The sequence below is a fragment of the Octopus sinensis genome, linkage group LG16 (genome assembly GCF_006345805.1).
Source record: "Octopus sinensis linkage group LG16, ASM634580v1, whole genome shotgun sequence".
Classification (NCBI taxonomy): Eukaryota; Metazoa; Mollusca; class Cephalopoda; order Octopoda; family Octopodidae; genus Octopus; species Octopus sinensis.
Genome location: NC_043012.1, coordinates 33,030,947 through 33,057,279, shown reverse-complemented (window position 1 = coordinate 33,057,279; position 26,333 = coordinate 33,030,947). Strand labels below are relative to the sequence as shown.

The 26,333-nt window shown below is 38.6% G+C and overlaps 1 protein-coding gene, 1 long non-coding RNA gene and 1 other non-coding gene across 4 annotated transcripts in view; 2 read left to right on the top strand and 1 right to left on the bottom strand.

Moving 5' to 3' along the window:
* The window catches only part of LOC115220268 (lysosomal acid glucosylceramidase), a 50,163-nt gene extending 25,343 nt beyond the window's left edge, over positions 1 to 24,820 (bottom strand). The window contains exon 1 of one of the 2 annotated variants that reach the window (XM_036509977.1): positions 24,548 to 24,820. In XM_036509977.1, coding sequence (XP_036365870.1) covers positions 24,548 to 24,632 — 85 coding nt within the window. In that variant the 5' untranslated portion in view covers positions 24,633 to 24,820. The remainder of the gene's footprint in view (positions 1 to 24,547) is intronic. The other variant, XM_029790376.2, reaches the window with a different exon arrangement.
* Positions 1,002 to 25,470, top strand: LOC118766557. The gene is made up of 2 exons (XR_005002491.1): positions 1,002 to 1,032; positions 25,363 to 25,470. It is a non-coding gene; the product is annotated as an uncharacterized LOC118766557 (long non-coding RNA).
* Positions 1,836 to 1,906, top strand: Trnag-acc. Its single transcript has one exon. It is a non-coding gene; the product is annotated as a tRNA-Gly (tRNA).
* Positions 25,471 to 26,333: the final 863 nt, after the last annotated feature.

The following is a 26,333-nucleotide window of genomic DNA, read 5'->3' as shown; positions in this document are numbered from 1 at the left end:
TTAATAATTAAAGAATTCTGCAAGGGATAGGACCTCAGGTAGTCTACTTTAAATCTAACTATGCAAACAGATATGACAGCTTCCAGCTGTCTAAATTTAGATTTAATAATATCTAGACAAGATTTTATTGTTTAAAATGTTTGTGACTGTCATAAACTACTGGGTAGTTTTATCAATGCTTCTATGAGGCTTGTGTATTTAAGAAATACATGAAATAACTTCACAGGTAGGAACATGAAATTTTTAGGTATTTTGATTTTTTTTTATTATTCTTTTATTTCGCTAATTTGTATTAGTTTTTTCCTTTTTAAATGTCAGTTTGACCTTCAAATTCAAATAAGGGAAGAATATAATTAACTGCTTCACTGATGGAAGTCAACAGGTGAACAGAAGTAAAGAAACACAAAGGAAAAGGAGTGGAGATTAGAAAGAGACAAGCAGAAGACCTGAATTTTCTGTGGGGGATTGTCTACTTGGCTGAAAACATGAACTGAACTAACCACCCACAAAAGGGGATCAAGGTTCATCCTATTCTCCAAATATAAAACATAGTAGAGAAGTGTGTACAATATACAGCAGAGTCTAGGGAAAGGGAAGCAGTTTGGTCAGTAGAGAGAAAAATCAAGTACAAACATAGCAATTGCCATTAACAGAGCCTAATGAAGTGTTTGGCAGAGTAAATATAAACACTAAAGGGTTTTGAGTTGGAAAACATCTATCAACAAATATTATCCAAGCAATTAACAAATGAATCTCCCTCTTGGGAAATCGGTGGATTGAAATTTTTGGATACTCTTTACTCTTTTTACTCTTTTAATTGTTTCAGTCATTTTGACTGCAGCCATGCTGGAGCACCACCTTTAGTCGAGCAAATCGACCCCAGGACTTATTCTTTGTAAGCCTAGTACTTATTCTATAGGTCTCTTTTGTTGAAGCGCTAAGTTACGGGGACATAAACACACCAGCATTGGTTGTCAAGCGATGTTGGGGACACATTTACAAACATATACACACACATACATATATATGTATGTACGTATGTATGTACATATATATAGAACCACCCAGCGAACTTCCACCATGGGTCATCACAATTGCTTAAGGTAAAAATGAATTCCTCGCTCTTTCGGAAACATCAATCTTCTGTATTGACCGCTTTCCACCACTTTGATCTGTTTTTTGTATTGAATACGTATCGCCACCGTGGGCCACTGCATCGAACACTTTGAACATATACTTCAAACTATATATCAACTATACATGAACTATATATCAACTATACATGAACTCTAAGATGTCTGACTCCGTTGTGTATTATAAATGAATTTCTTGTGTTTGACGGCATGAGCTGTCTTTTTTTATATATAACTTTTTTTGATAAGGTTCATTTCAGGAACTGAAACATGTTATAATGTATATATAAAAATTAAAAATTGTATAATACAGCAGCATTTTCGAACTTCATTTTTTACAAATATATATATATATATATATATATATATATATACGACAGGCTGCTTTCAATTTCCATCTACCAAATTCACTCACAAGGCTTTGGGTCAGCCTGAGGCTACAGTAGAAGACACTTGCCCAAGGTGTCATGCAGTGGGACTGAACCCAGAACCATGTGGTTGGGAATCAAGCTTCTTACCACACAGCCACACTTGCTTTCGTTAAGCACTGGGTGTCAATGTAATTGACTTACCCCTTCCCCCAAAATTGCTGGCCTTGTACCAAAATTCGAAACTATTATTATTATTATTATTATTATTATTATTATTATCATTCTTTTCTACTATAGGCACAAGGCCTGAAATCATTATTATTATTATTAAGCGTCGGTGGTTCAGTGTTAGAATGCTTGCCTACCACGCAGGCGGCCCAGGTTCGATTCCCAGCCGACGCAAGCAATAAATTTTCAGGCGCAGGAGTGGCTGTGTGGTAAGTAGCTTGCTTACCAACAACATGGTTCTGGGTTCAGTCCCACTGTGTGGTACCTTTGGCAAGTGTCTTCTACTATAGCCACGGGCCGACCAAAGCCTTGTGAGTGGATTTGGTAGATGGAAACTGAAAGAAGCCCGTCGTGTGTGTGTGTATTTGTGTGTCTGCGTTTGCCCCCCCCCCCCCATCGCTTGACAACCAATGCTGGTGTGTTTACGTCCCCATCACTTAGCGGTTCGGCAAGAGAGACCGATAGAATAAGTACTAGGCTTACAAAGAATAAGTCCTGGGTCGATCTGCTCGACTAAAGGTGGTGCTCCAGCATGGCTGCAGTCAAAATGACTGAAACAAATAAAAGAAAAGAAATAAAACAGTAAAAAAAGAAAGGATAGAAGTCAAATTGTTGAGTTGGCTGAACTGGTAGAGCATGAAACTAAATAGTTTCATCTGTCTATGATCGGAATTCAAACCCTACCAGGATCTAATTTATATTTCATCCGTCTGAAACCGACAAAATACACACACAATACTTTACATCACACATACACAGCCAATGCAGTAGCCTCTATGAAGTCATTCAGTTCAGCCTGCTAGAAACAGCAGCCAATATACCACCCACTTCTTACCTCAAATCACACTTCGCTATCTAAATATGGGAAGAACGTATTATATAATATAGTCCCAGGTCCCCCCACTTAAATGGTGGTATGGTCAAGGCCAGAATGCCTATAATCATAGTCTAATGGATCATGGTTGACTTGGAGTAAAACAAGAATAACAATAACAAATAGAACCAGGCATGCTTATTTATAGCTGTATGTAATCTTGAGACTTAAACAAACCAGACATGTATTTATTGCTAATGTCAATCATCTATTCACACACTTCACAATATAAAAAAAGACCTGATATATTTAACCTTAACATCATCACAAAAGATATTTTTATTACGTCTCCTCTCTTTCCCCCTCTCTCTCTCTCTCTTTCTCTCTCTCTCTGTCTCTCTCTCTCTTCATTAAGAAATATTTGATTCATTCTCAGTCATTTTATCACACAAATACAAAAACATTTTCTGAAGTTCCAAAGGACTACATGTACTTTCTCATCTTCTTAGCACAAGGACAAAAATGTGGGAGTGGGACTGGGGTGCACGCACGCACGCACACGCACACGTATGTGTGTGTGTATACAAACATACATACACACATATATATACATACACACACACACACATATATATATACATATATACATCATCATCATCATCGTTTAACGTCTGCTTTCCATGCTAGCATGGATGGGTTGGACGAATGACTGAGGTCTGGCGAACCAGATGGCTGCACCAGGCTTCAATCTTGATTTGGCAGAGTTTCTACAGCTGGATGCCCTTCCTAATGCCAACCACTCCAAGAGTGTAGCGGGTGCTTTTTATGTGCCACTGGCACAGGGGCCAGTGTGGTGGTACTGGCAACAACCTCGCTCGAATCCTTTTACACATGCCAACGGCACAGGTGCCAGTAAGGCAAAGAAACACAGAGCTTCTCAAAATAAATACAGTAACGAAGGGCAGGAGTAGGTGGAAAGAAGCCCGTGTGGTGGTGGTGGCAGGGATGCTGGAGCATCTCAAGATACAGTGGATCACAGGGATGAGAAATATAGGAGTAAAGAGGCATGTAGCAAGTGATGGTCATATATATAGGAGTGGCTCAGGAGCGAGTGTGGGGCTATGGTACAGATGATTGGTAAAGTAATTCCTTTCCATTACTTGCATAATGTTTCAAATGGTTTTTACAAGGATAACAAAGCAATAAGTATTTATATATGGGTGGTGAGCTGGCAGAAACGTTAGCACGCCGGGCGAAATGCGTAGCCATATTTCGTCTGCCATTACGTTCTGAGTTCAAATTCCGCCGAGGTCGACTTTGCCTTTCATCCTTTCGGGGTCAATTAAATAAGTACCAGTTACGCACTGGGGTCCATGTAATCGACTTAATTCGTTTGTCTGTCCTTGTTTGTCCCCTCTGTGTGTAGCCCCTTGTGGGTAGTAAAGAAATAAGTATTTATATATGGCTTGCCAAGGAAAACCACTGGTACAGCTATGTGCTCTTCCTACAACTAATTACAAACAGAATGACAAATATTTCAGCTATGAAGACACAACACAATAGCTGAAGCAAAGCTTGATCCAACACTTTACCTGCACTAAAATTATACATTTGCTTATCATAAAATTCTAAACAATTAAACAGAAGCAACAGGCAAGACAGTGTTCAGTATTTCCAATTAAATTGTGTACTTTGGATTTTAGTATTATTACTGTCATCAAAATATCTTAAATAGCTTTAAGGTCAAATAATTTTAAAAATAGAATTTTATATGAAATGATAATTATGTTAATATCACAGGTACTATTTCATTATTAAACAACACTGAGCTCTCCCTAGACAACTATTTCATAAGAACTTAACACCACACTATGAGCCAGAGGTGGTTCTGGTTGTGGTGTTACTGCAGTTGGTTGTGAATCTACTTTCCTTTCCCTGAATCTCAATGTTTAATTGAAATATGCTCCAATATGGCAACAACCTTCTGGCTTATAATCATGCCAGTGATTGCTAACAGTTTTAGTACACCTATTTTATAGCTGATTAGCAAGACAGACTCGTGCTCCATTGAGCAGATATATGATATACTACAACAACACAAGCAGGCCTTTGACTAGGAGATCAATGCTTTGCTGGTTCAGCCAAATGTGATTAACATTAAATCTCTCTGTATATAAACGGCAAAATGTCTGTCTGTGTGTGTGTGTGTGTACGTGTCCTTTATACAAATCTACAATTTTTCAGTTAGAGGGCTCACACTTACTATGGTCATTCAAAACTGTCCAAGGTGGTCGTGCACATCTTTACATTCCCCAGTCACCCCCCAAAGCCATTAAAAAATCAATTTTCTATCCATAACCCAATCAAAATGCCTGAAACTTGATACGCCAATTGGATGCCAGCTGGCTGTATGTGATTAGTCAGAGATTTGGACAGTACTCGCGTGTATGTGCACGCGCACGCAGCTGTATATGCATGCACTAGCACTATGATCCAGCATTGCCGGGTCATAGTGCTAGTATGAGATGAAAATGGTTGTCATTGAGTATATGAGATGAAAATGAGATGAGAGAAATACCTGAAGGATCAGTGGCATGTATGTGAACAACAAAGATGAATAGGGGTAGAGTAAATGACATAGAAGATAAATTCTTGAAGTTGTCTCTTTGTCCTGAGAGTATAGACCAATAGCTTGATAGCTGTTGGTACCAACTCCTCCAAAATTGATATGCCATTAACAAACAGAGAGTTTGATTATCTGAAAACAGGATGTGACAAGGCTGACCCTTTGAATCACAGGTACAACTTACTTTTGCCAAAGGTGGCGAGCTGGCAGAAACGTTAGCACACCAGGCGAAATGCGTAGCTGTATTTCGTCTGCCGTTACGTTGTAAGTTCAAATTCCACCAAGGTCGACTTTGCCTTTTATCCTTTAGGGGTCGATAAATTAAGTACCAGTTACGCACTGGGATCGATGTAATCAACTTAATACCTATGTCTGTCCTTGTTTGTCCCCTCTATGTTTAGCCCCTTGTGGGTAATAAAGAAATAGGTACAACTTACTTTTGCAAGCTGAGTAGACTGGTGCAACATGAAATAAAGTATCTTGCTTAAGGATGCACTGCACCACCAAATATTGAACTCATGACCTTGTGATCATGAGTTGAGTACCCTAACTACTAAGCTACACACCTTCTAATGTAGTCATAGATAGCCTTACAAAGACAACAACTACAGCTGGAATCTCTTTCATGGACGATTTTCTTAATCCCGGTTAATACGAATCAAATGAACAACAGTCTACTTTACTCTCTCTTTTCAACTTTACAATTTGTCATTTATAAATTTGTTCATTTTCAGTCTGGAGAACATTTTTATACACTTGGTTGTCACGCCTACAATTAATCACTCATTTATGAACCAGGAATTTAAATTTGTCAACAACCAGACAAGCTTAGACATGCAGAATAATGTGTCACTTGTAAATGTGAACACATTCCATAATCTCACATATATACAAATGCATATTTGTTCACACACACACACACACGCACAATAACAAACTCTATTTGTTACTTGTTGTAGATCCTTATCTGTTGTTAGGTCCCTACTTTCACACTATAATTTTCCACTTTAATGAAATCCCTTAATTCCCAATACTAGCATTTCAGCAGCGTACACCCACATTACAATGAACAACAAACACTCCCCTAATGACAACCCTGATTAACTCTGCCTCATTGTCACTTCTTGTCAGTTTCATCAGCTGAATTTCATGTTAACGTCCAGCCTACCTCATTTATTTATGTCTTCCAAAATTCACATACACACTCATGTACACATTACAAGGCAGTTTTATTAATTTTTACTTTACAACACTGATTCGAACATGGCCAAATATCAATAATTTTTATACTTATTCTATGCATACCATAACTATGCACTTCAGACACAATAACTAAGGCTCCTGCTTAAGCTACTGTACTCGAGAAACTATAACTAGCATTATATATATGTGTCTGTGCAACTTTCAAGTGGGTTTGGATGAATAAAATATCTTTATGCCACAGTCTGACAGATTGTAGCATGAGTGGAACAACACTGAAGTTGTTTTACACTTCTCAGGGGGGAGAAACCCCTAAGAAATACATTGTAATCTCTGAAGTAGCTGTCTATAATTTATTATTACTACTACAGCACTGTCTTTGTATATCGTTTGAGTGCAAATATGGTTCTTATAAGTTACAGTTACAAGGACTGAAATTTCGATAAATAATTCCTCTGCTAACTGTGTTCTTTTCTCTCTTTTACTTGTTTCAGTCATTTGACTGTGGCCATGGTGGAGCACCCACCTTTAGTCAAGGAAATCGACCTAAGGACTTATTCTTTGTAAGCCTAGTACTTATTCTATCGGTCACTTTTGCTGGACCGCTAAGTTACAGGGACGTAGACACACCAGCATTGGTTGTCAAGCGATGTTGGGGTAGGGACAAAGACAGACACACAAACATATACATACACATACGTATATATATTTACATATATACAACGGGCTTCTTTCAGTTTCCGTCTACCAAATTCACTCACAAGGCTTTGGTCGGCCCGAGACTATAGTAGAAGACACTTGCCCAAGGTGCCATGCAGTGGGACTGAACCCGGAACCATGTGGTTCGTAAGCAAGCTACTTACCACACAGCCACTCCTAGAAGTTTTCGGGGGGGGGGGGGGTCGTCTTTTTTTAAGTAATTTCCACTATTGAGCTCTAAAACTCGTCTAGACATGACATGATTTGCAGTTGGAAATTTTCTTATCTAGAATATCTGGTCACTGTTATATTTAATGACATTTGGAGCCTATGGTTAGGTATGTCTTTTTTGAATGATGAGAGATAGTTGCTGTCAGAAAATCAGTATTCCAGTTTTGTGTCCTTGCTCAAAAATGATGAAAGATCAAGTGGGTCTATAATGCTCATGGTTTTCTGAAGGGCATTTAAAAATGTCATATGAATTTACCTGCTGGGTATCAGTGATGTAGTTCACAGACAATGCAAAATTTTGTTTTATATCTCCTTGACAGCGACAAACTGTGGCTTTTGGGTGAAGATCTTAAAGCAAACACACACAAGCACACACTCTCTCTCTCTCTCACACACACACACACAGAGTAGCAATGAAAGGTTTACAGTGTTTATTTTAGTCTCAGATTAGAGTTAGATAAATTTCCACATTAATTCAATATAAAAGGAAAATGGCCAAGTGGATATGGTATTATGACCAACTCATAAACTTTGAGTTCAAATTCATTCTAGTCATTTTCTTAAGTTCTAACTGAAAAATTGTAGATTTGTATAAAGGATACACACACACACACACACACACACACACACAGACATTTTGCCATTTATATATAGAGAGATATAATAGGAGACCTATTGAGTCAAGTACATCAAAATAAAAATCAAATAGAAATTGTAGTTGTAATACCCATGCCGGTGACACTTAAAAAGCACCACCCAAACGTGGCCGACATCAGTGCTGCCTTGACTAGCTTCCGTGCCGGTGGCACATAAAAAGCACCAACCGATCGTGGCCATTGCCAGCCTCCCCTGGCACCTGTGCCAGTAGCACGTAATAAGCACCCACTACACTCAAGGAGTGGTTGGCATTAGGAAGGGCATCCAGCTGTAGAAACAATGCTAGATCAGCCTGGTGCAGCCTCATGGCTTCTCAGACCCCAGTCGAACCGTCCAACCCATGCTAGCAAGGAAAACGGATGTTAAACGATGATGATGATGATACATAGGCATGGATGTGTGGTTCAGAAATTTGCTCCCCAACCACATGGTTCTAGGTTCAGTCCCACTGCATGGCACTTTGGGCAAGTGTCATCTACTACTGCCCCAAACTGTCTAAAGCATTTTGAGTGAATTTGATAAACAGAAAGAAGTCTGTTGTATAAGTTGTGTGTATGTCTTGTACGTCTTAGCATTGTATGTTAGTTGTAAGTGGGCGTCTCAATCATATATGCAGTGTATTCTATTTGCAATCTTCCTTGAAAACGGCAATGGGAAAATATTACCTTACTTAGAAGTAGGCGAGGATTGACAACAGGAAGGGCAACCGGCCATAGAGAAGCCTGCCCCAATGAATTCTGTTCATCTCATGTGAAAACGAAAAAGTGAAAATGGAAATGTTATAAATGATGATGATGGTGGTGGTGGTGTGTGTGTGTATGTGTGCATGTATGTATATGAGTGTATGTGTTTTTATCTTTTACTTGCTTCAGTCATTAGACTGTGGCCATGCTGGGGCAATGCCTTGAAGAATTTTTAGTTAAATGAATTGCCTCCAGTACTTTTTTTAAGCCTGGAACTTATTCTATCAATCTCTTTTGTTGAACATAAATATATATATACTAGCAGAATTGCCCGGCGTTGCTCGGGGCTGAATTGCTTGAAAGTACTGTTAATGATTGCACTGAATTATGATTATTCAGGCAAATATTGATATAAGTTTACGGCGAATGAATGTATTTGTAAGTGTATAGAAAGCCGTGTAAAGGGGTTCCTACCCCCTCGTAGAATGGTGTAAGAATTGAATGCGAGGTTGCCTTGAAAAGAGCCATGTTATTGTTCTCATAATTGTAAGAATTTGATAGTCGTGGAAGGCGATGTAAAACGTTCGCAGGTGAATAGGGTCTCTTCGTTTTGCATGAACGGCAGCGGATGTGCTGTTACAAAACTTGATGCTGTGTTAAAAGAGAGTGGATGCCCTATGTAGGCAAGAGGGGAATGAAGCATGGGTAAGTAAATATAAGTAATTTATAAAATATAGAACAATAGCATCTACTCACCATATGTCAGACCGGCAAGACTGTAGTGGTGCTGTTAGATGAATCACAACACAGTGGGTGGAGATGTTTTCATTGATGGGCGTTTTGATTAAATTTGTTGTTGTATAAAATGATCTGTTGCTTAGTTTCCAAAGTGTATGTTGCGATCGTGTTGTCGCTTATGTAAACTTTAACAGTGAGAGTGTAGATGTAGGGGGTAGATGTGTCATATACGTTGGATATAGACGATGAGGCTGGTGGTTTGATGATGAATGGATAGAAATGGAGGTGAGCGAAGGACAGGTGTTGGTTAAGTGTGAATTAATGTCATGAAATGCCTAAAAATGTAAATGCCATCATAAAAGAGAGTCGTATGTAAGTGAAATACTAACGTGTTCGAAAATGATGAAACGTAGTAATCCTATAAAACCTTGTACACAATGTTTTTTGTTTTTCGTTGTGGAACGAATGTGAAAGCATCACTGTTGCTGCCGACACGCGAGAAGCCAACATAAAGCTGACCATGAGAGAAACATGGCTCTCCCAAATGTATTCCCGCCACAGACAGTGTTTAACCCTGCGCTTTGTTAATTGACATTGCGAAACATGGCCTTACTGAGAACTGGGACCTCCGAAATATGAAAGGTAGGTCTGCTCCTGATGGGAAAAGATGCATCCTAGGAACGTTGCCTCGACCGCACCCTGTGATAATGGTGGCCTCAATCAGATTGGGAGATAAGGACTTAACGATCAAACGTGTGCCATTGCATTGTTTTGGGGGAGCCAAATTTCTAATGAGCATTATAGGGGCACCAACTTTAAGTTTGAGAATGTGTGGTGGTAGTCTGGGGGGCTCAAAGGAACTGAGTACCTCTATTGGATAATTGATTATGTCCTCTGGGTCAGGAGTTGTATCGATAGACTTATATACATAGACATCCCCAGGAATGAGTTTTAGCATTTCATCATTAATATGGTGAACAGTTTTATTCCTCGGGGCCAGAATAGCCCTTTGGCCAATCCAATCCATATTCTGATAATTAGCTTGTAGATCTGGGAACACTGCATCTCTGAGATCAGAAGGCGTTTTAACAATGGTACAAATGGAATCGATGGCAATATTACCATTTTCATCCCCTGGTATTTTGCCTTCGCCAAGTGCAAGGAGGGTGTGAGAAAATGCTGCTGATGTGATATCACGTCGCATATGAGCACACATATTGGTGTGAAGTTTGAGAGTCTTCACCAGTGGCCACAATGTGGATGACTTAGGACACGCACTTACTGCATCAGCTCTAGTCCCTTTGGGAATAACGGGAAGTGTTTGTCGGAAGTCCCCTGAAAGAAGAAGTGTTATGCCTCCCATGGGAGCTGAAGATTGTTTGATGTCTCTGAGAGATCTATCTAGTGCCTCAAGAGCACCTCTGTGGGCCACCGTGCATTCATCCCAAACGATAAGCTTGCATCGTCTGAAGACTTCTGCCTGATCGGAGCTGTTACTGATGTTGCAAGTTGGTGTCTCAGTCTTCGCTAAGTCAAGTGGGAGCTTGAAAGTAGAGTGAGCTGTCCTGCCGCCTGGCAACAAAGTAGCCACAATTCCAGATGATGCCACAGTTAGGGCAATGCCTTGTGTTCGCCTAATCTCAGCCAATATTAATTTGTTGACAAAAGTTTTCCCAGTGCCCCCAGGAGCGTCCAGGAAAAAAATCCCCACAGCTTTGGCCCGGACTGAATTAACAACAGAGTTGTAAGCGAACTTCTGTTCTGGAAGGAGCTTTGGCTCATTATCGGCTATGTACTCGGCAAGCTCGTCAACATTAAAACATGTCTCACGCAGCAAATGTGAAGACAGAGTGTTTGTGCCTTCCTGGTTTGTTGAAGGTAGGCCATAGACCGGCAAGGCACTACCGCCCATATCAAGTACAGTATCTTCGATTTCAAGCAGCGCCCTGTTGTAAATGAGGTCAGTGTACCCGACCTCCATTGATGGATGTAGCGATTGAGCGTGACACAGGAAATCTTCAGACATATAATCTTTGTAGATAAGCCATAAAGAGGTGGGATTAGCCAAGTCACACCATAGTAATAGAATAGCGAAAAGCGATCTGATTTTTTTAGGAGATTTTAATCAAACACCCTCCGCCATAGTGGCGCCCCATTGTGAATCATCCTCCAAAAGTTGACGCCGAAAACAGGCTTCGCGGAAAGTATCACATAATACACCATCAACAGTTCTGATGTCTTGAAAACTTTGTGGGCCTAAAACCTCATGGAGAAGGCGCAGGTGAAAACACTCATGTTGGTTTGCAGGTACAGTGTAGACTCTTCCTAGACAACTGTTAAACTTGACACCAGGATGTCCTTTAACATCCTGACCCGACTTCCTACGCACCCAATTGTTGTTTGACCACACGTAGTAGGACGGGACCTGAGGGCATAAAAGTGTTTTAGCAAATGTGTCAAGTTGGCAAAGCCTAAAGAAACCGGTCAAAGTTGTTTGTTTTGGATTTGCCGCCAATTCAGCTGCAGTCTGTTCAGTAAAGTAAGTTCGCTGGCCATTTTCCAAATGAACCGCTAGTTGTATGATGGCGGGGTGCCTTTGGTGAAGTGGAAACTCGAATATCCGCCAAAAAGCTTCACCACTGCTTATGTACCGACCTGCCAAGTACTGTGACACCTCGTCCATGCTATTGTCCTTTTGAAAGCCAAACATGGAAGCGTCAGAACCCTTGTTAACATATTTACATGTATACTTTATAGACTTGACTGAATGACAGAACTCCACATTTATGTGAGCGTTAAAAGTTTTCATCAGAAATGGACAGTATGGCACTACCCACCTATTATCCACTTGATGACCCCGTAACATTATAGTGAATCCACCATTGTCAGGGTGCCTTCTTCTGTACAGTGGGTATCCGTCGCGGCCAGTCTGGGTCTCATCCACGAACCTCTTTGGGTACCGTTTAGTGCACACGTGGTCTTTGTGGCATGAGAACTTTTGAAAACCAGGACCGCACGGACCGTGTACCATGTGTGCCTTCACAATGTCGTACAGCTGCCAGTCAACAGTTGGGTCCGGAATTTCTGCTGCTATGAGATCATCAAGAACTGTTGGGTCTATTTTGTTGACCAACCAAAGCAAAATGTGCGCGTGTGGCAACCCTCTTTTCTGCCACTCAACAGTATACATGTGGCAGTTAACAGGCCCAAAAACCTGCCCTTTTTTTATTAAATGAATGAGCTTAGCCAGTTTCTGCCTGAAAACCCTTGCAATAATATCATGGCGATGACAGTACTGCTGCCCTGGGAGAAGTTCTCGCGTTACCTCAACCCACTTTGGGTTACATGTAAAGGTAATGAATAAATCAGGTCGCCCATAATGCCGAACGTAAGTCATAGCGTCTTGTGTTCGCTCGTGCATGTACCGTGGGCCCCCTGTATAGGTTGAGGGGAGAATGCACATTTTGCCGATATTGCGGGTGTCAGTGTCATTCCTGATGCCATCACGCAAATGGATGTAGGAGTCTGAGCGCAGCTGCTTCTGATTCAATTTGATGAAGCACAGTCTCTCAGACTCCATCTTTGCAGCCATGTCAACTGCAAACTGGTGAAACAGTTCCCGTGATCTGTGCAGGGGTTGAAATCATTATGCCTTGTCATGAAGCGGTATGAGTAAAAAGCCATACATGAAACAGTTTTAGATGTCGCAGCTGAGGGCTCGTTTGGTTTGTGGTGAGGAATGCCGAAATGGTACCCGTCTTCTCCATACGGAAAAAGAAAGGGATACTGCAGGGCGTCATATGACCGATGCGTCTCATTAATACGCTGAAGACCACTGTTGCAGCTTTGAAGAACTATGTCTCGCTGATTGTGCTGTTCACCATGGAGAACTATGGCCACTTCATTGCACGAAGGAGCGTTATATCGGCGTGCGTGCTCCCCAGAAGGCCTTTTGTCAGCATCGATGACAATGGTGAATGTTGGTGAAGGGGCTGTTTCCAAGGCATATTTGAAACTGCGAATGTAGCTGTTGTGGTCATGAAGCATGTTTTGCAGACTGAGCAGCACGTCCCTGTCGAAATTGTTAGCGTCAGTGCTTGCAGGTTGTGGAATTACGCCGAAACGCAAATCAAGTTGCCTATTGTAATTTGTAATGAAATAAATTTGAAGGAACGAAGGTTTGCAATTTTGTAGTGGCTGGAGTGACCCAATAAGGTGGTACACCTGGCCCTGGACCTTGAAAGTAGGCATCCAACCAGTTTCTCTGACAACGTTAGCCCCGAAAGAAGTCATCTGAAATGCACAATTGTACTTCCTGATGAGTTGAAGGAATTTTGATGACCTTGAGGTGGAACCAGTAAGTAATTCCTTCAAAGGGTCTGGCAGCTCCCGAAGAGGGGGCAAGCTGACCTTACCGTTTAAGCAGCACATTGCAGGTGGTTCCCCAGCCCACTTTTTAGCATTTCAGAATTGGCAATTGAAGCACATTTCCCCAATATTTATGTCAGCGTACATCAAGTAATTGAAGTTGGGCTCATACTTGAAAGCCCGTAGATGCCAGTAAGGGCTGTTTGGACTGTCAGACCGCAGGTAGCCTCGCGGCATCGACTGTTCCGCTGGAACGTAGAACGTTGCTGGTCTGAGTCGTGGGAATGTGTCGAAAATGTTGAAGCAGCAGTAGCCGCAGCGTTTGTAGCCAGTCGAGTGGCCCTTTGTTGTGGGTCCTCTGAAGCCCTTTGTGCAGCAACAGCAGCAGCAGCCTTTATGGCCATGTGCTTCGACCTTGTTTCCGGACCCTCTGAAGCCCTGGAAGCAGCATCGTATGAAGCCTTTTTTGCTAGGCGTGCGTTGCGCTGTTGTAAATTTTCAGCAGCTCGTGATTGCGCTGAACGTAAGGCGCTCTGTGAAAGTCTGAAAGCCTTTTTGTCGGAAGGCTCGTTTGCGATAATCGCCTTTTGCGCCGCTGCTGCTGAAGTATGGCGGCCGAGGCGGCTTCTCTTTTTCGGTGGCATTTTATGTGAAAAAGAAAGGGTGAAAGTTACTTAAAGATAGAAATTGTAATGTGAATGAAATGTGGAAAAATGTTAACCGTGGAAGGAAAAGAAAGAAATATTTGCAGCTGAAAGAAATTTTTTATGCAAGTATAGCGAAAGAGTGTGTAAAGTGTATTGAAAGTTGAGTTAAAAGCAAGAAAATAAAGTTAGATTTGTAAGAATGGAAGAAGTTTACGTACATGTTTGAAATGTGAAGTGTTTTAGTTGTTTAATCAAATATTTGTGTAAAGTGTATAGAAACGTAAATTGAAAAAGAAAATGAATTGAAATTTTTAAGAAAAGAATTTGTTTACATACATGTGTCAAATGGCAAATGTTTGTGCAGTTGTCCGAAATGGAACCAGGGTAAATGTGTGGAACTGATATATTATAATGAATAGTCCTCGTTCAAGGTACATTTGTGGTGTGTCATGGTGTGTATTAAGTACGGTATATATAATGTGTTGCAGCTATAAACTTTACATGCCACGTGATTACAATAGTGAAACAGTAATAATAATAACAACAAACCTTTTTAATTTATCCCCATTTATGTGAAACCACTTATTCAAGTTCAAGTCATTGATGCAATTTTATACGAATTGCTAATACACACACACATAATAAGGGTGAAAAATTTAATATTAATTTGATTAATAATTAATATGAATTGAAAACCAGTGGTGTAGCATATAAGACCATAGCGGATCTTCCTCTAGCAAAAAGGATGACCAGTATTAATGGCTCATCCCTGTCACACACATACAGACACACACACACACTCACGCACACACACACCTTAGTTTACAATTTTCTTTCAACAATTGACACTGTCATATATGTATTGTGTGTAAAGAGAAAGTGGGAGTAAGTGTGGTTATAGGCAGAGTAAAGCCTTTGAAGTGAGAGAGGGAAATCGTAAAATATTGAGTTTTCTCGAATTTTTGCTTAATTGGGGGTGAAATTGAAAGAAATTTATATGCCATGACCGAATGGAATGTACTTGGAAAAATCATAGGTAAACTCCAATTGAAGAAATTGTGTGAGGAGTAAATCGTTATGTATTTATTTGTTTCTGTTTGCTCTGTATGTTTTTTGAGTAGTGGTTTAAGGTACACTTGCAAAGAGAAAGTAGGAGAAATTATGGTAATAGCATGAGTGAAGCAGTTGAAATTAGAGAGACAAATCGTAAAATATTTACTTTTCTCGAACACACACGTGTGTGTGTTTGAGTGTTTGTATGCAGTTGTTTGAAACGTTTGTGTTTGTCACTCTCATATATGTATATGTTTGCGTGTGTATATGTGTGAGGATGGCAAACCAGATAGATAGAGCGCAAAGTTCTTTTGAAGATTGCGCTCCGTTTGTGTGTGTGTGTGCATGCTTTAGGTGTTCGTAGGTATGTGTTTTTGTGTGTGTCACTGAAGCCATAAATACATATATACATACATAACCTCTCTCTCTTCTTTTCTCTCTCAGTCACTCACTACAAAAAGTGAATAAAAAAAGTTCAGTTATCTCTGTCTTTCACACATACACACACAGCACAACATTACTCTCTCTGTCTCTTTACACACACTAACAAAAGCACTTCACTTACACACCACACTTTCTGTGTCGCACACCCCATCAAACACACACACCACACACACACTCACGCACGTACACATGATGCAAAGAGAAAGTAGCAGAAAGTGTGGTAATAGTTTGAGTGAAGCAGTTGAAATTAGAGAGGCAAATCGTAAAATATTTACTTTTCTCGAATTTTTGCTTAATTGGGGGTCAAATTGAAAAAACTTTACATGCCATGACCCAATGGAATCTACTTGGAAAAAGCATAGGTAAATTCCAATTAAAGAAATTCTATATTGTACAATTGTATAAAAAACAAACGGTTTGGGAGGCAGATAAAATCTGCCTTTTATCATAAGACTAGCAGTATCGCCCGGTGTTGCTCGGGTTGTAAGGGAAATAACTATATAAGCATTTTTAGAGAGTTATAGCCAAAAAATAGCAAAAAAATGCATTAAAATTTGAAAAAAAATTAAGGTAAATTTTTTTTTAAATCGTTGACACATCCTAGATATTTTTAGAGAGTTACTTCCCTTATATAAAAGCGAAAAAAATGCATTAAAATGGAAAAATATGATGGTAAATTTTTTTTAAATCGTAGACTCATCGTAGACGCGCGCTAATACCCAGAAGGGCTCGATATGAATCACGACTATAAGATACCCGCTTTTGGTTAAACTGCACCGCAAAATGTGGGAGTAGTTACGAATCTAAATCGTAGGAGACAGACACACAACTTCACTCTTATATAAAGATGCTTTTTTTTTTCAGTCATAGAGTTAGATTTATGAAGGTCTTCAGTAGAAAATCCTTCGAATTCTGACTCGCTGCTTGATATAATGAAATTCGTATCCATTTTTTGTCAGAATTACAAATTTTGAAAACACAATAGGAACAAATTTTGGAAAAAAATCTCCCATAATTCACGGAATTAAAATTACACTTCGATTTTTGTACAAAATTGTATTTGAGGGGTGGTGTGTGTGGTGTGTGTGTGTGTGTGTGTGTGTGTGTGTGTGTGTGTGTGTGTGTGTGTGTGTGTGTGTGTGTGTGTGTGTGTGTGTGTGTCCACATGTGGCCCTGTCTCTGACATTCCCTTAACATGTTAAACAAAAGACTGAAAAATGTTTGTCCACAAATAGAGACAACGATTCGGTGAAGGCACAGGGATTTAACACGTCACCGCTGTACCATCTCTGCAGTGACTACAGCTGGGGGTTGAGCTTGGCACAGCTACAGAAATACCAATCAAAATACATACATACACACATACATACATACATACATATACATACATATATATATATATATATATATGTGTGTATATATATATATATATATATATATTATATATATATGCACATACACATACATATATATATATGTACATACGTGCGTGTGCATATATACATATAAACGTACGAAGTATAATACGTGTTTTCACGAATGTACTAAAGAGATTTACTCTGATATTCTCATTTAAATATGAATAGGTAAATTCGGGCGGTTTGGTAACGAAAGGGTTAAACGGATGCATACATTTATTAATAACTATATATGTGTCGTCTGTTTATACATAAACACAGTTTCATACTTTCAGTTTAGTCTTCCTCAAATCACTCTGTCGCTATTTACTCTCTTCCAAGAACATTTTCACTCACTCTTATCTCTTAGCTTGCCATACATTTTACTCATGTATCTATCAGCGTGATAGACAGAAACAAATATTACATCGCCATCGCATTCTATTGTCTACCTGTCAACACACTCACAGTGAATTAGTTTCATTTTATTCGTTGCACACTGTGTGTGTGCGTTTGCGTGTGCTGTAAACCAGACTAAGAAAAGCATTTGACATACACACCAGAATGTGAGTTTTCTGTAAATTTTGCTTAATTGGAGTTTAAATTTTAAAAACTGGACCTGGCATGACCCGATGCATTCTACTCTTAAAAATGCTAGGTAAATTGTAATTGAAGAAATCCTATATTGTAGATTTCTATAAGTGACAAAGGGAGGCAGATAAAATCTGCCTTTTATAATAAGAGATATCATAAGAGATAAGAGAGAGCGATATATTATCATCATTTAACATCCGCTTTCCATGCTAGCATGGGTTGGACGATATATATATATATATATATTCATTTAGAGATAGTAGGCCCCTTCATCTCACCAGATAAAAAAGAAATTTTATTTTAAATACCTACTACTTTATAACTTGGCTACACGTGTTTCATGAGGTACATTTCCCGGTTCCTAAACCACTCTGTGTTTTGCTGGAACCATTCTTAGAATATAACCCCAATCATCAGGCCCCTATATCACTGTCTCATAGTTCAATACTATATATATATATATATATATATATATATATATGAGCATGAGACAGGCTCCTTTCAGCTACTATCTACCAAATCCACTCAAAGTTTTGGTCAGTATATGACTATAGTAGAAGACACTTGTCCAAGATGCCATGCAGTAGGACTGAACCCTGAACCATATGGTTGGAAAGCAAACAAAACACCTTACCACACAGCCACATCTGCACTTCTTATGTTAGAAATATATTTTTAAAAGATGGAGGGTTTGCTAAAATGTGTCATGATAGAAATAGGTTGGGAACAGCTACATCAAAACTAAGCCTGAGTTTTCTGAAATATATGTTCATCTTGCGTCTGAAATATATGTTCATTTTATCCTTTTTGAACTTTAGTCTGGGTGTAAGGTTATTCAAGAACAAAGACAACTATTTGCAGCTGATATTTTACTTATCAAAGACTTAGTACCAAAATGTTGACAAACAGTTAAAACAATTTAGGTTTCAAATGTCTAAACAAAGAGATGTTCTTTTAACCTTTCAACCTTTAAGAAATTATATTTTTACTTGTTATTTTTTCTTTTTAACAAATCAGATATTTCAGCAAGCATTTACCCCAAATTTTCTAAAGGAAAGCCTTAAGGTTTTATTGGCAAAAAAAGTTTTATTATCTTTTTTACTTGATTTTATTTCATATTAACACACACACAGGTTATATTTTACTTCTTTATTATTCATCAATTAGTGAACTAATCAATTGCTTGATTAATCATTCAGTTAATCAATTAATCAGTTTTAAACAACTGAATCATTAACTGATTCATAATAAAGAAGTAAAATAAAACCAGTGCATGTGTTTATCGTTGGTATAATGACCCTCTCAAGATACAACAAAATTTGTTTCAAATACAAGCTCACATCAAGTATTTTGCAAAGCAAATACAAAAACAAAATATTCTTTACAATATTTCTGTCTTAATCATTAAGGGAGATCCAGCTATTGCAACTGAGAAAATGAATTAACTACTCTTTCCATTAAGCCTTTTGTTACCAACCTGGCTGAAACCACATCTGGCTCTGAGTATAAATGTCTTGTTTTCATAAGTTTTGAATTAAAATCTTCCACCAAAACTTAGTCACAAATTATGTTCCTAGCACCAGCTTAATGATAACTAAGTTATTCTACTAAATTCTTTGTTATATGTAAAATAATTGAAAGAAACACAGAGCATCTCAAAATAAATACAGTAACGAAAGGGTTGAGGGAAATTGGGGTGAACAAGAACTTTTTAACCCTTTGTCTGTCCTGTGTATCATATTTCCCTTCATCCAGGTATCCCAATTTTTCCAACTAACAGCAACTTGGGACTTATGAAATGAAAGGTTTATATTACTCAGAACATTATGAAGCAAGAGCTAACTCTTCTTCTTTGTTGCACGGCTTTTGTGGATTCTCAGGACTCTCTATCACCATCCAATTCCATTATTATTTGTCATAATAATTTCTCTAATTCTTTTTGCAGATCTCACCTCAAAGCAACACTATTTATGGTTGTACTTATTAAATGGCACTAATTTGGCAAAGTTTTCTTCCCAAATCTAATATTGAATATTAATGAAGTAATTTGGCAGAGAAATATAGCTAAAATCTGTACCTGAAAGTCAAACTTTATTCGGGATAGCTTAGCCATTCATCTGCTAGTAGTTGAGAGAATAAGACCAATAGGCTTGGATGAGAAGGGTCGGATTGTCATCTGGCAGGAGTAACACCTGTCCTTAACTATAATCAATAAGAAAAAATTTTAAACTGATCACAGCTGCAGTTGACTTAGATGATGATGATGATGATGATATTTTGCAAGTATCCTATTACATTATAATTGCTTCAAACCCTTAAATTTGATACAACCTAATGGCTAATTAATTTTAACAATTTGTTTATTAAAATATGTTCATTTTTTTTTATGTCTATTCATGTACAAGTGAAGTTCTATGGCATAAGTGATTTGATTGTTTGGCTAACAATCCACTCAACTGTGGATTCGATCCTTAAACCAGGTGACGTGTGTCCTTGAGCAAAGCACTTCATTCACATTGCTTCGGTCCATTCAGCTGAAAATGAGTATCAGTGATATGTTTGTAACAGGATGAAGGTCTCAGGAACACTTGAGAGGTGTCGGTCTTATCCTGTTACATTCAATTGTGTCAAAAGGAAAAACAAAACTTCGACTATCTTCAACAGCAATAAATATTACTTTATTTTGTCTGGATTCTCAAATAAAATATATATACATATATTTTCTTCGGGGCGAACCGGTAGCCAAGTCCATAAAACTATTCACAACAGTTAACTTGTGTGAGCCAAAATGCTGTCTCCATTCCCGCGTAGAAGGGGGCTTCTCTACATGCTAGATTTTCCTTGAGAGAAGGTTGAGTCGTGTCCACTCGATAGGGCTGCAGCTACAAAAAGAAGACCGATCTAGCGGGAAAACTTTCTATTGGCAGTTCTCTGCACATGAGCATGAGGGAACATCCGGCGGCCTACCGGAAGTAATCCAACTCTGCGCATGCGTGCTGAAAACTTCCAAAACAGCGTCACTACATGTTTTAGCCTTGCAACAGACTGCTACATCTTGTATTGTCAACCATTCTATAAACCATGAAAACACTACAGAAACCAAGATAAGCTCCAGCCTAATGGACGTGTAGACTCGAGACAGACTATTAACTTAACTCATCTGCAATATTATGTAATCTGCTTAATGATTCTTTCATCATTACTTTCATTAGTAATGACACAGGCCAGGCTTTGTTAAAGAGATCTACTAAGACCCGAACATGTCCAGAGCTGTCTAGCATATTCCCTGAAATGATTATCATTCATTGAGCTAATATTGTCTTTCCCTTACCATATATATATATATTTCTAATTAGTTTTTTAGTGCTGATTACATTAAATATATTGACCAACTTAATATCTAAATACCAAATGCAGCAAGCTGACAAAATTGTTAACATACCAGGCAAAACGCTTAGCAGCGTTTCATCTGTCTTTACGTTCTGGGTTCAAATGCCGCTGGGGTTGACTTTACTTTTCACCCCATTGGGGTAGACAAAACAAGTACCAGTTGAGTACTGGGGGTCAATTTAATCAATTTAGCCCCTGATGGCCTTGTGCCAAAAATTGAAACTTATATTTGATTGCTATAATTTCACAATTTCAAAAATAAAATAATAGTCTTCTGATGCTGACACAAGTTGACACTGTTTGATAATTCCCAAGAGAAATCAAAGAAAGAGCCAAGTACATCTAACAACTTGGAAGTGTGTAGAATAATATGAAATGTCATGGTTATTATATCCTGCAAAATTAGGAGACACTCTGAAAGAATTAACTGGAGTAAATGAGTTCAATTTGAGATGAATGGCAACAACAACATAAAAAAAAGCAAAGATAAATTGTCATATTCTAAAACATTAAATAATTTCTAGATAATTTCAGAGGAATTCCTTAAGTTTTTGTGTGTTCAAATACAGTAATAATTTATTTCAGCTTTCCTTTTTTAGGAGTGAAGCATAAATTATACCAACAGACTAAAACTTATCATTCATTTTTAAAAGCGTAAGCTTTCAATTTCACTGTTAATAACAGCAACTATCTTTTATGTGTTATTTGTTTCAGTCTTTGGACTGTGGCCATGATGGGGCACTGCCTTGAAGGGTTTAGTCAAACAAATCAACCCCCCAATACTTATTTTTAAACCTGGTACTTTATTCTATCACTCTTTTTGCTGAATCAGTAAGTTACGTGAATATAAACAAACCAACACTTGTTGTCAAGCGGTGATGGGGATAAACACAAAGATGTGTGTGTGTGTGTGTGTAAATGTAGAATCCAGGAATCGAGTTGTAGGAAGAAAGTTAGCTTCAAGCAATCCATAATAAATATAAAAAAACAACTTTCAGGAACAATAGTGGTTTATTGAGATGGAAGGTTGCAGATGGTTTTTTTTCTTTTATCAAAGAATGATGAGCTGAAAAAGGTTCTTATTATATTCTTTGGCAAGCAACCAGGGTTGCCAAGTGTGTGAAAAAGAATACAAGTGTTACGGAATGGAGTATGGGAAATTCAGGCTACATGTTTCATAGCGAGTGGAACCTCAGAAGTGGTAAAATCCACAGCTACTCTTCAAGCCAAAGATATCTTCATTTGATTAAAGGCTACATTGTCGCAAGGAGGAACGTGTTGATGCAAAGATTCCATCAGTTCATTTAATCTGATTAGCCCAGATGAGATGCAGTTTGGTTGATACACTCTTTCTAGTAAAGCAATTACAGGAATAATTGCCTTACTAGAAAATTACTAGAAAAATAAACTGCTAGAGAAAACCCTTCATAGCGTCACCCCGTTACCCTTGTCATTGGAGAGAAGCTAGGGATCAACGAATGGCAGGTAAGAGCCATCCAAGCCATGTACACAGATGTTGTTGATAAGGCAAGAGTTAGCAATGACCATAACAATGAATTTAGTATGCAGGGAGTTCACCAGGGCTCAGTTCTTCGTCCTCTTCTTATTCATCATAGTCCTCCAAGCTATGACAGAGGGCTTAAGACTGGTTGCCTATGAGAGCTCCTCTATACTGATGACCTTGATCTTATAGCTGAATCTGTAGTAGAATTAAAACAGTAATTCTAGGCGCGGAAGCAAAACCTAGAATCAAAGGGCCTTGAAGTTAACTTAAAGGAGACCAAAGTCGTAATAAGTAGGAAAACAGACAAACCACTAATCGTCCTGTTTAATATGTAGAATGTTTGTGTGCATGGTGGTTGGCAGGATTGATGAAATTTTGGCCCTGGTTTATAAGTGATCAAATACACATAGCAAATGAATGTTAATTGTCAATTAACATGAATTTTAAGTGCTAATTGTCAATACAATTATATTTCTGTAACATCTGATACTTGAAGGAAGCATTTCTTTCTCCAATGGTCCCTTGCATAGTTCTCCAATGGTCTCTCTTACATAGTCTATGTGGAAAGGACCCGTTTCCTCCATTGCCATCGCAAGGCTTGTCTGTATCTGAATGAATGCTTCTGAAAACAATCAGATTGCTCTAAACCCAACGGCAACATACACATCCCTTCTGAACGTATATCAGTCTGTAACTGTTCTGGTGTTGTCAACTTAATTAATTTTCTCTGCATCAGTACCCAATACCCTAAAACTACATAAGACAACTGCTTTAACAATAAGTAAGTTTTAGAGAGAGAAAAAAAAAGAAGAAACTTTTCTTAATCAAACAATTTTATGACATTACCAACAATATCCATCCATTGGACATTATGTGAATTTGCAATTAGCCGGAAATATCTCACAAACCATGTCCTTTCTCATGAACCCAAGACTCGCACTTATACAAAAGTGTTGCTATCCTTTTGGAGTCGATAAAATAAGGACTAGGTTGCCTAGTACTTCGAATTTATATTCCATCTTAAACAATAACAAATAATAAGTTAATCATAGCGAAGTGTCGTCAATATTAAAACCCCGCCTGATATCGGAAAGTGAAAACTAGTTACTTCTGGGGAGAGTCATTATCTTTTTGTGCCTTAAAGACGCAATGAAAATTTTAGGACAATAAAAATAAGAAAATGGGGGAGATTTTACCGGTGAGTGTGTTACATAATAAGGCACAATAAGGAAATGACTCTCCCCAGACACAACAGAATATGCTTCAACACACGAACTCACATAAAGAATCTTGCAGACCAAATCCAAAAACGAAATACTAGTTACGTTATACCAATAAAATCCTTGCGAGTAGCTAATAGCATTTAAGGGGTCATATTTTCGATCTTGAAGATTTTACAAACAGCTAACTTAGAAAATGAAACCTTATATTTTGCAATTAAAGCAGTGGTTATAAATTAATCATAAAACTGAGCTACGAAAACACAACCCATGTGACGAAGGGTTCGTGTATTTACGACGTAAATAAAGCAATGCGTAAGAAATAATAAATACGATAAAAGGACTAATGCATTATTAATGAGGAGAATGTTTTACAAGACAAGGAAGAAATAAATTCAATCAATAAGTAGGTGTCCCACATTCAACATACATTGTTTACATTATCACCGAACGATTTAATCAGACAAAAATAAACTGTTAATATTCTAGAATTAACTCTCTAAAACTAAATATTGATTTTAAGAACGTATAACATTGGAACTGGTCTTACCGTAAGACTTCCAGAACAACACGCCAAGGAATATAAACAAAGTCACAGGTACCCTTCGTAACTCGCCCATAATTTCCACTTTCATGTAATTTCCTCCTTTAATATAACACTAATCGCGTTACATGTGAACTTCAGTCCGAACAGTATCTGGAACACTCGTGTTTGAAAGATAACATCGTGATAAATCTATTAAGTAATTGCCAAAACAATCATCAATTAAGCATCCAAATCAGAGACGGACAGAAGCTCAAAGCGGAAGTAATCGTTTGCTTGCAAAATGAAGAGTTCTACAAACTTGCAGGAATTTTTCCCGCGACAACTCCCCAATATCGATCGCTACATGTCAACTGGTTGTATTATCACGATGTAATTACTGTGTGATTATTAATTAACTAGAAGTACCGGTCATGGTAGCTGATGCTGTTACTCGTAAACTGTTAAAGAGAAGATGAAGATACCAAGTTTATGAATAAGAGATTTTGATTTTGTTGTTTCTATATTAGATGCAGGATAAAAAAATAAATTTATTGATGACAAGTGCTAAGTCAGATAAATGATGAACGGCAAAGCGGACAATGGCATAACAAACGGGAGTTCAATATCCATAAAGAAATTTCACTAAAATTTTATTTCCTGGTAGAGGTAGAGGTAGAGTTAAAGAACAGAGATATGCAATAAACCAATTTCTCAATGAAGTATTGTATCTCTCATAAAAAAAAAATGCCTTATATATAAGCTGTAGTATAGACTATCTGAATGAATAAAATCTATTTTCTCATTCCATATTGTCCACTCACCTGGGTAATTTGTGTTAGGAAAGGTATCCATCTATAAAAACTGTGCCAAAAGAGACACACAAGTCTGGTGCAGGCTACTGCCTGGCCAACTCCTGCCAAACCGTCCAATCCATGCCAGCATGGAAAGCAGACGTTAAATGACGATGATGATATTGAAAAGTGGGTTTTTCAACTGAAAACAGTTGGCTTTTACCTGAAAATTAAGTGTTAGGGGTGCATGCACACATACATAAATCTGCAATGGGCCCAACACAAGTTTAATCAATAGATTAACAGTTCATGCTTTATCATTAATGACGGGCACGAACACCATACGAACGTGATCATTGACAAAGCAGCTAACTGGCTTCCGTGCCAGTGGCACATTAAAGGGCACCATTCGAGTGTGATCGTTACCAGCTTCACCTTACTGGCACTTGTGCCCCATGCTAGCAGGGTGCTAAGAGTACCATCTGAGCCTGATCGTTGCCAGAGCGGCTAACTGGCTCCCGTGCTGGTGGCATGTAGGAAGCACCATTCGAGCGGGATCATTACCAGCATTGCCTTACTGGCACATTTGAGCGAGGTCGTTGCCAGTACCTATTTCATTATTACCCACAAGGGGCTAAACACAGAGGGGACAAACAAGGACAGACATAGGTATTAAGTCGATTACATCGACCCCAGTGCGTAACTGGTACTTAATTTATCGACCCCGAAAGGATGAAAGGCAAAGTCGACCTCGGCGGAATTTGAACTCACAACGTTGCCAGTACCGCCTTACTGGCCCCCATGCCGGTGGCACGTAAAAGCACCCACTACACTCTTGAAGAGGTTGGCGTTAGGAAGGGCATCCAGCTGTAGAATCTCTGCCAGATCAAGACTGGAGCCGGGTGCAGCCATCTGGTTCGCCAGCCCACAGTCAAACCGTCCAACCCATGCTAGCATGGAAAACAGACGTTAAACGATGATGATGATGATGACAGCATTTTCCTTCTTACATTAACACT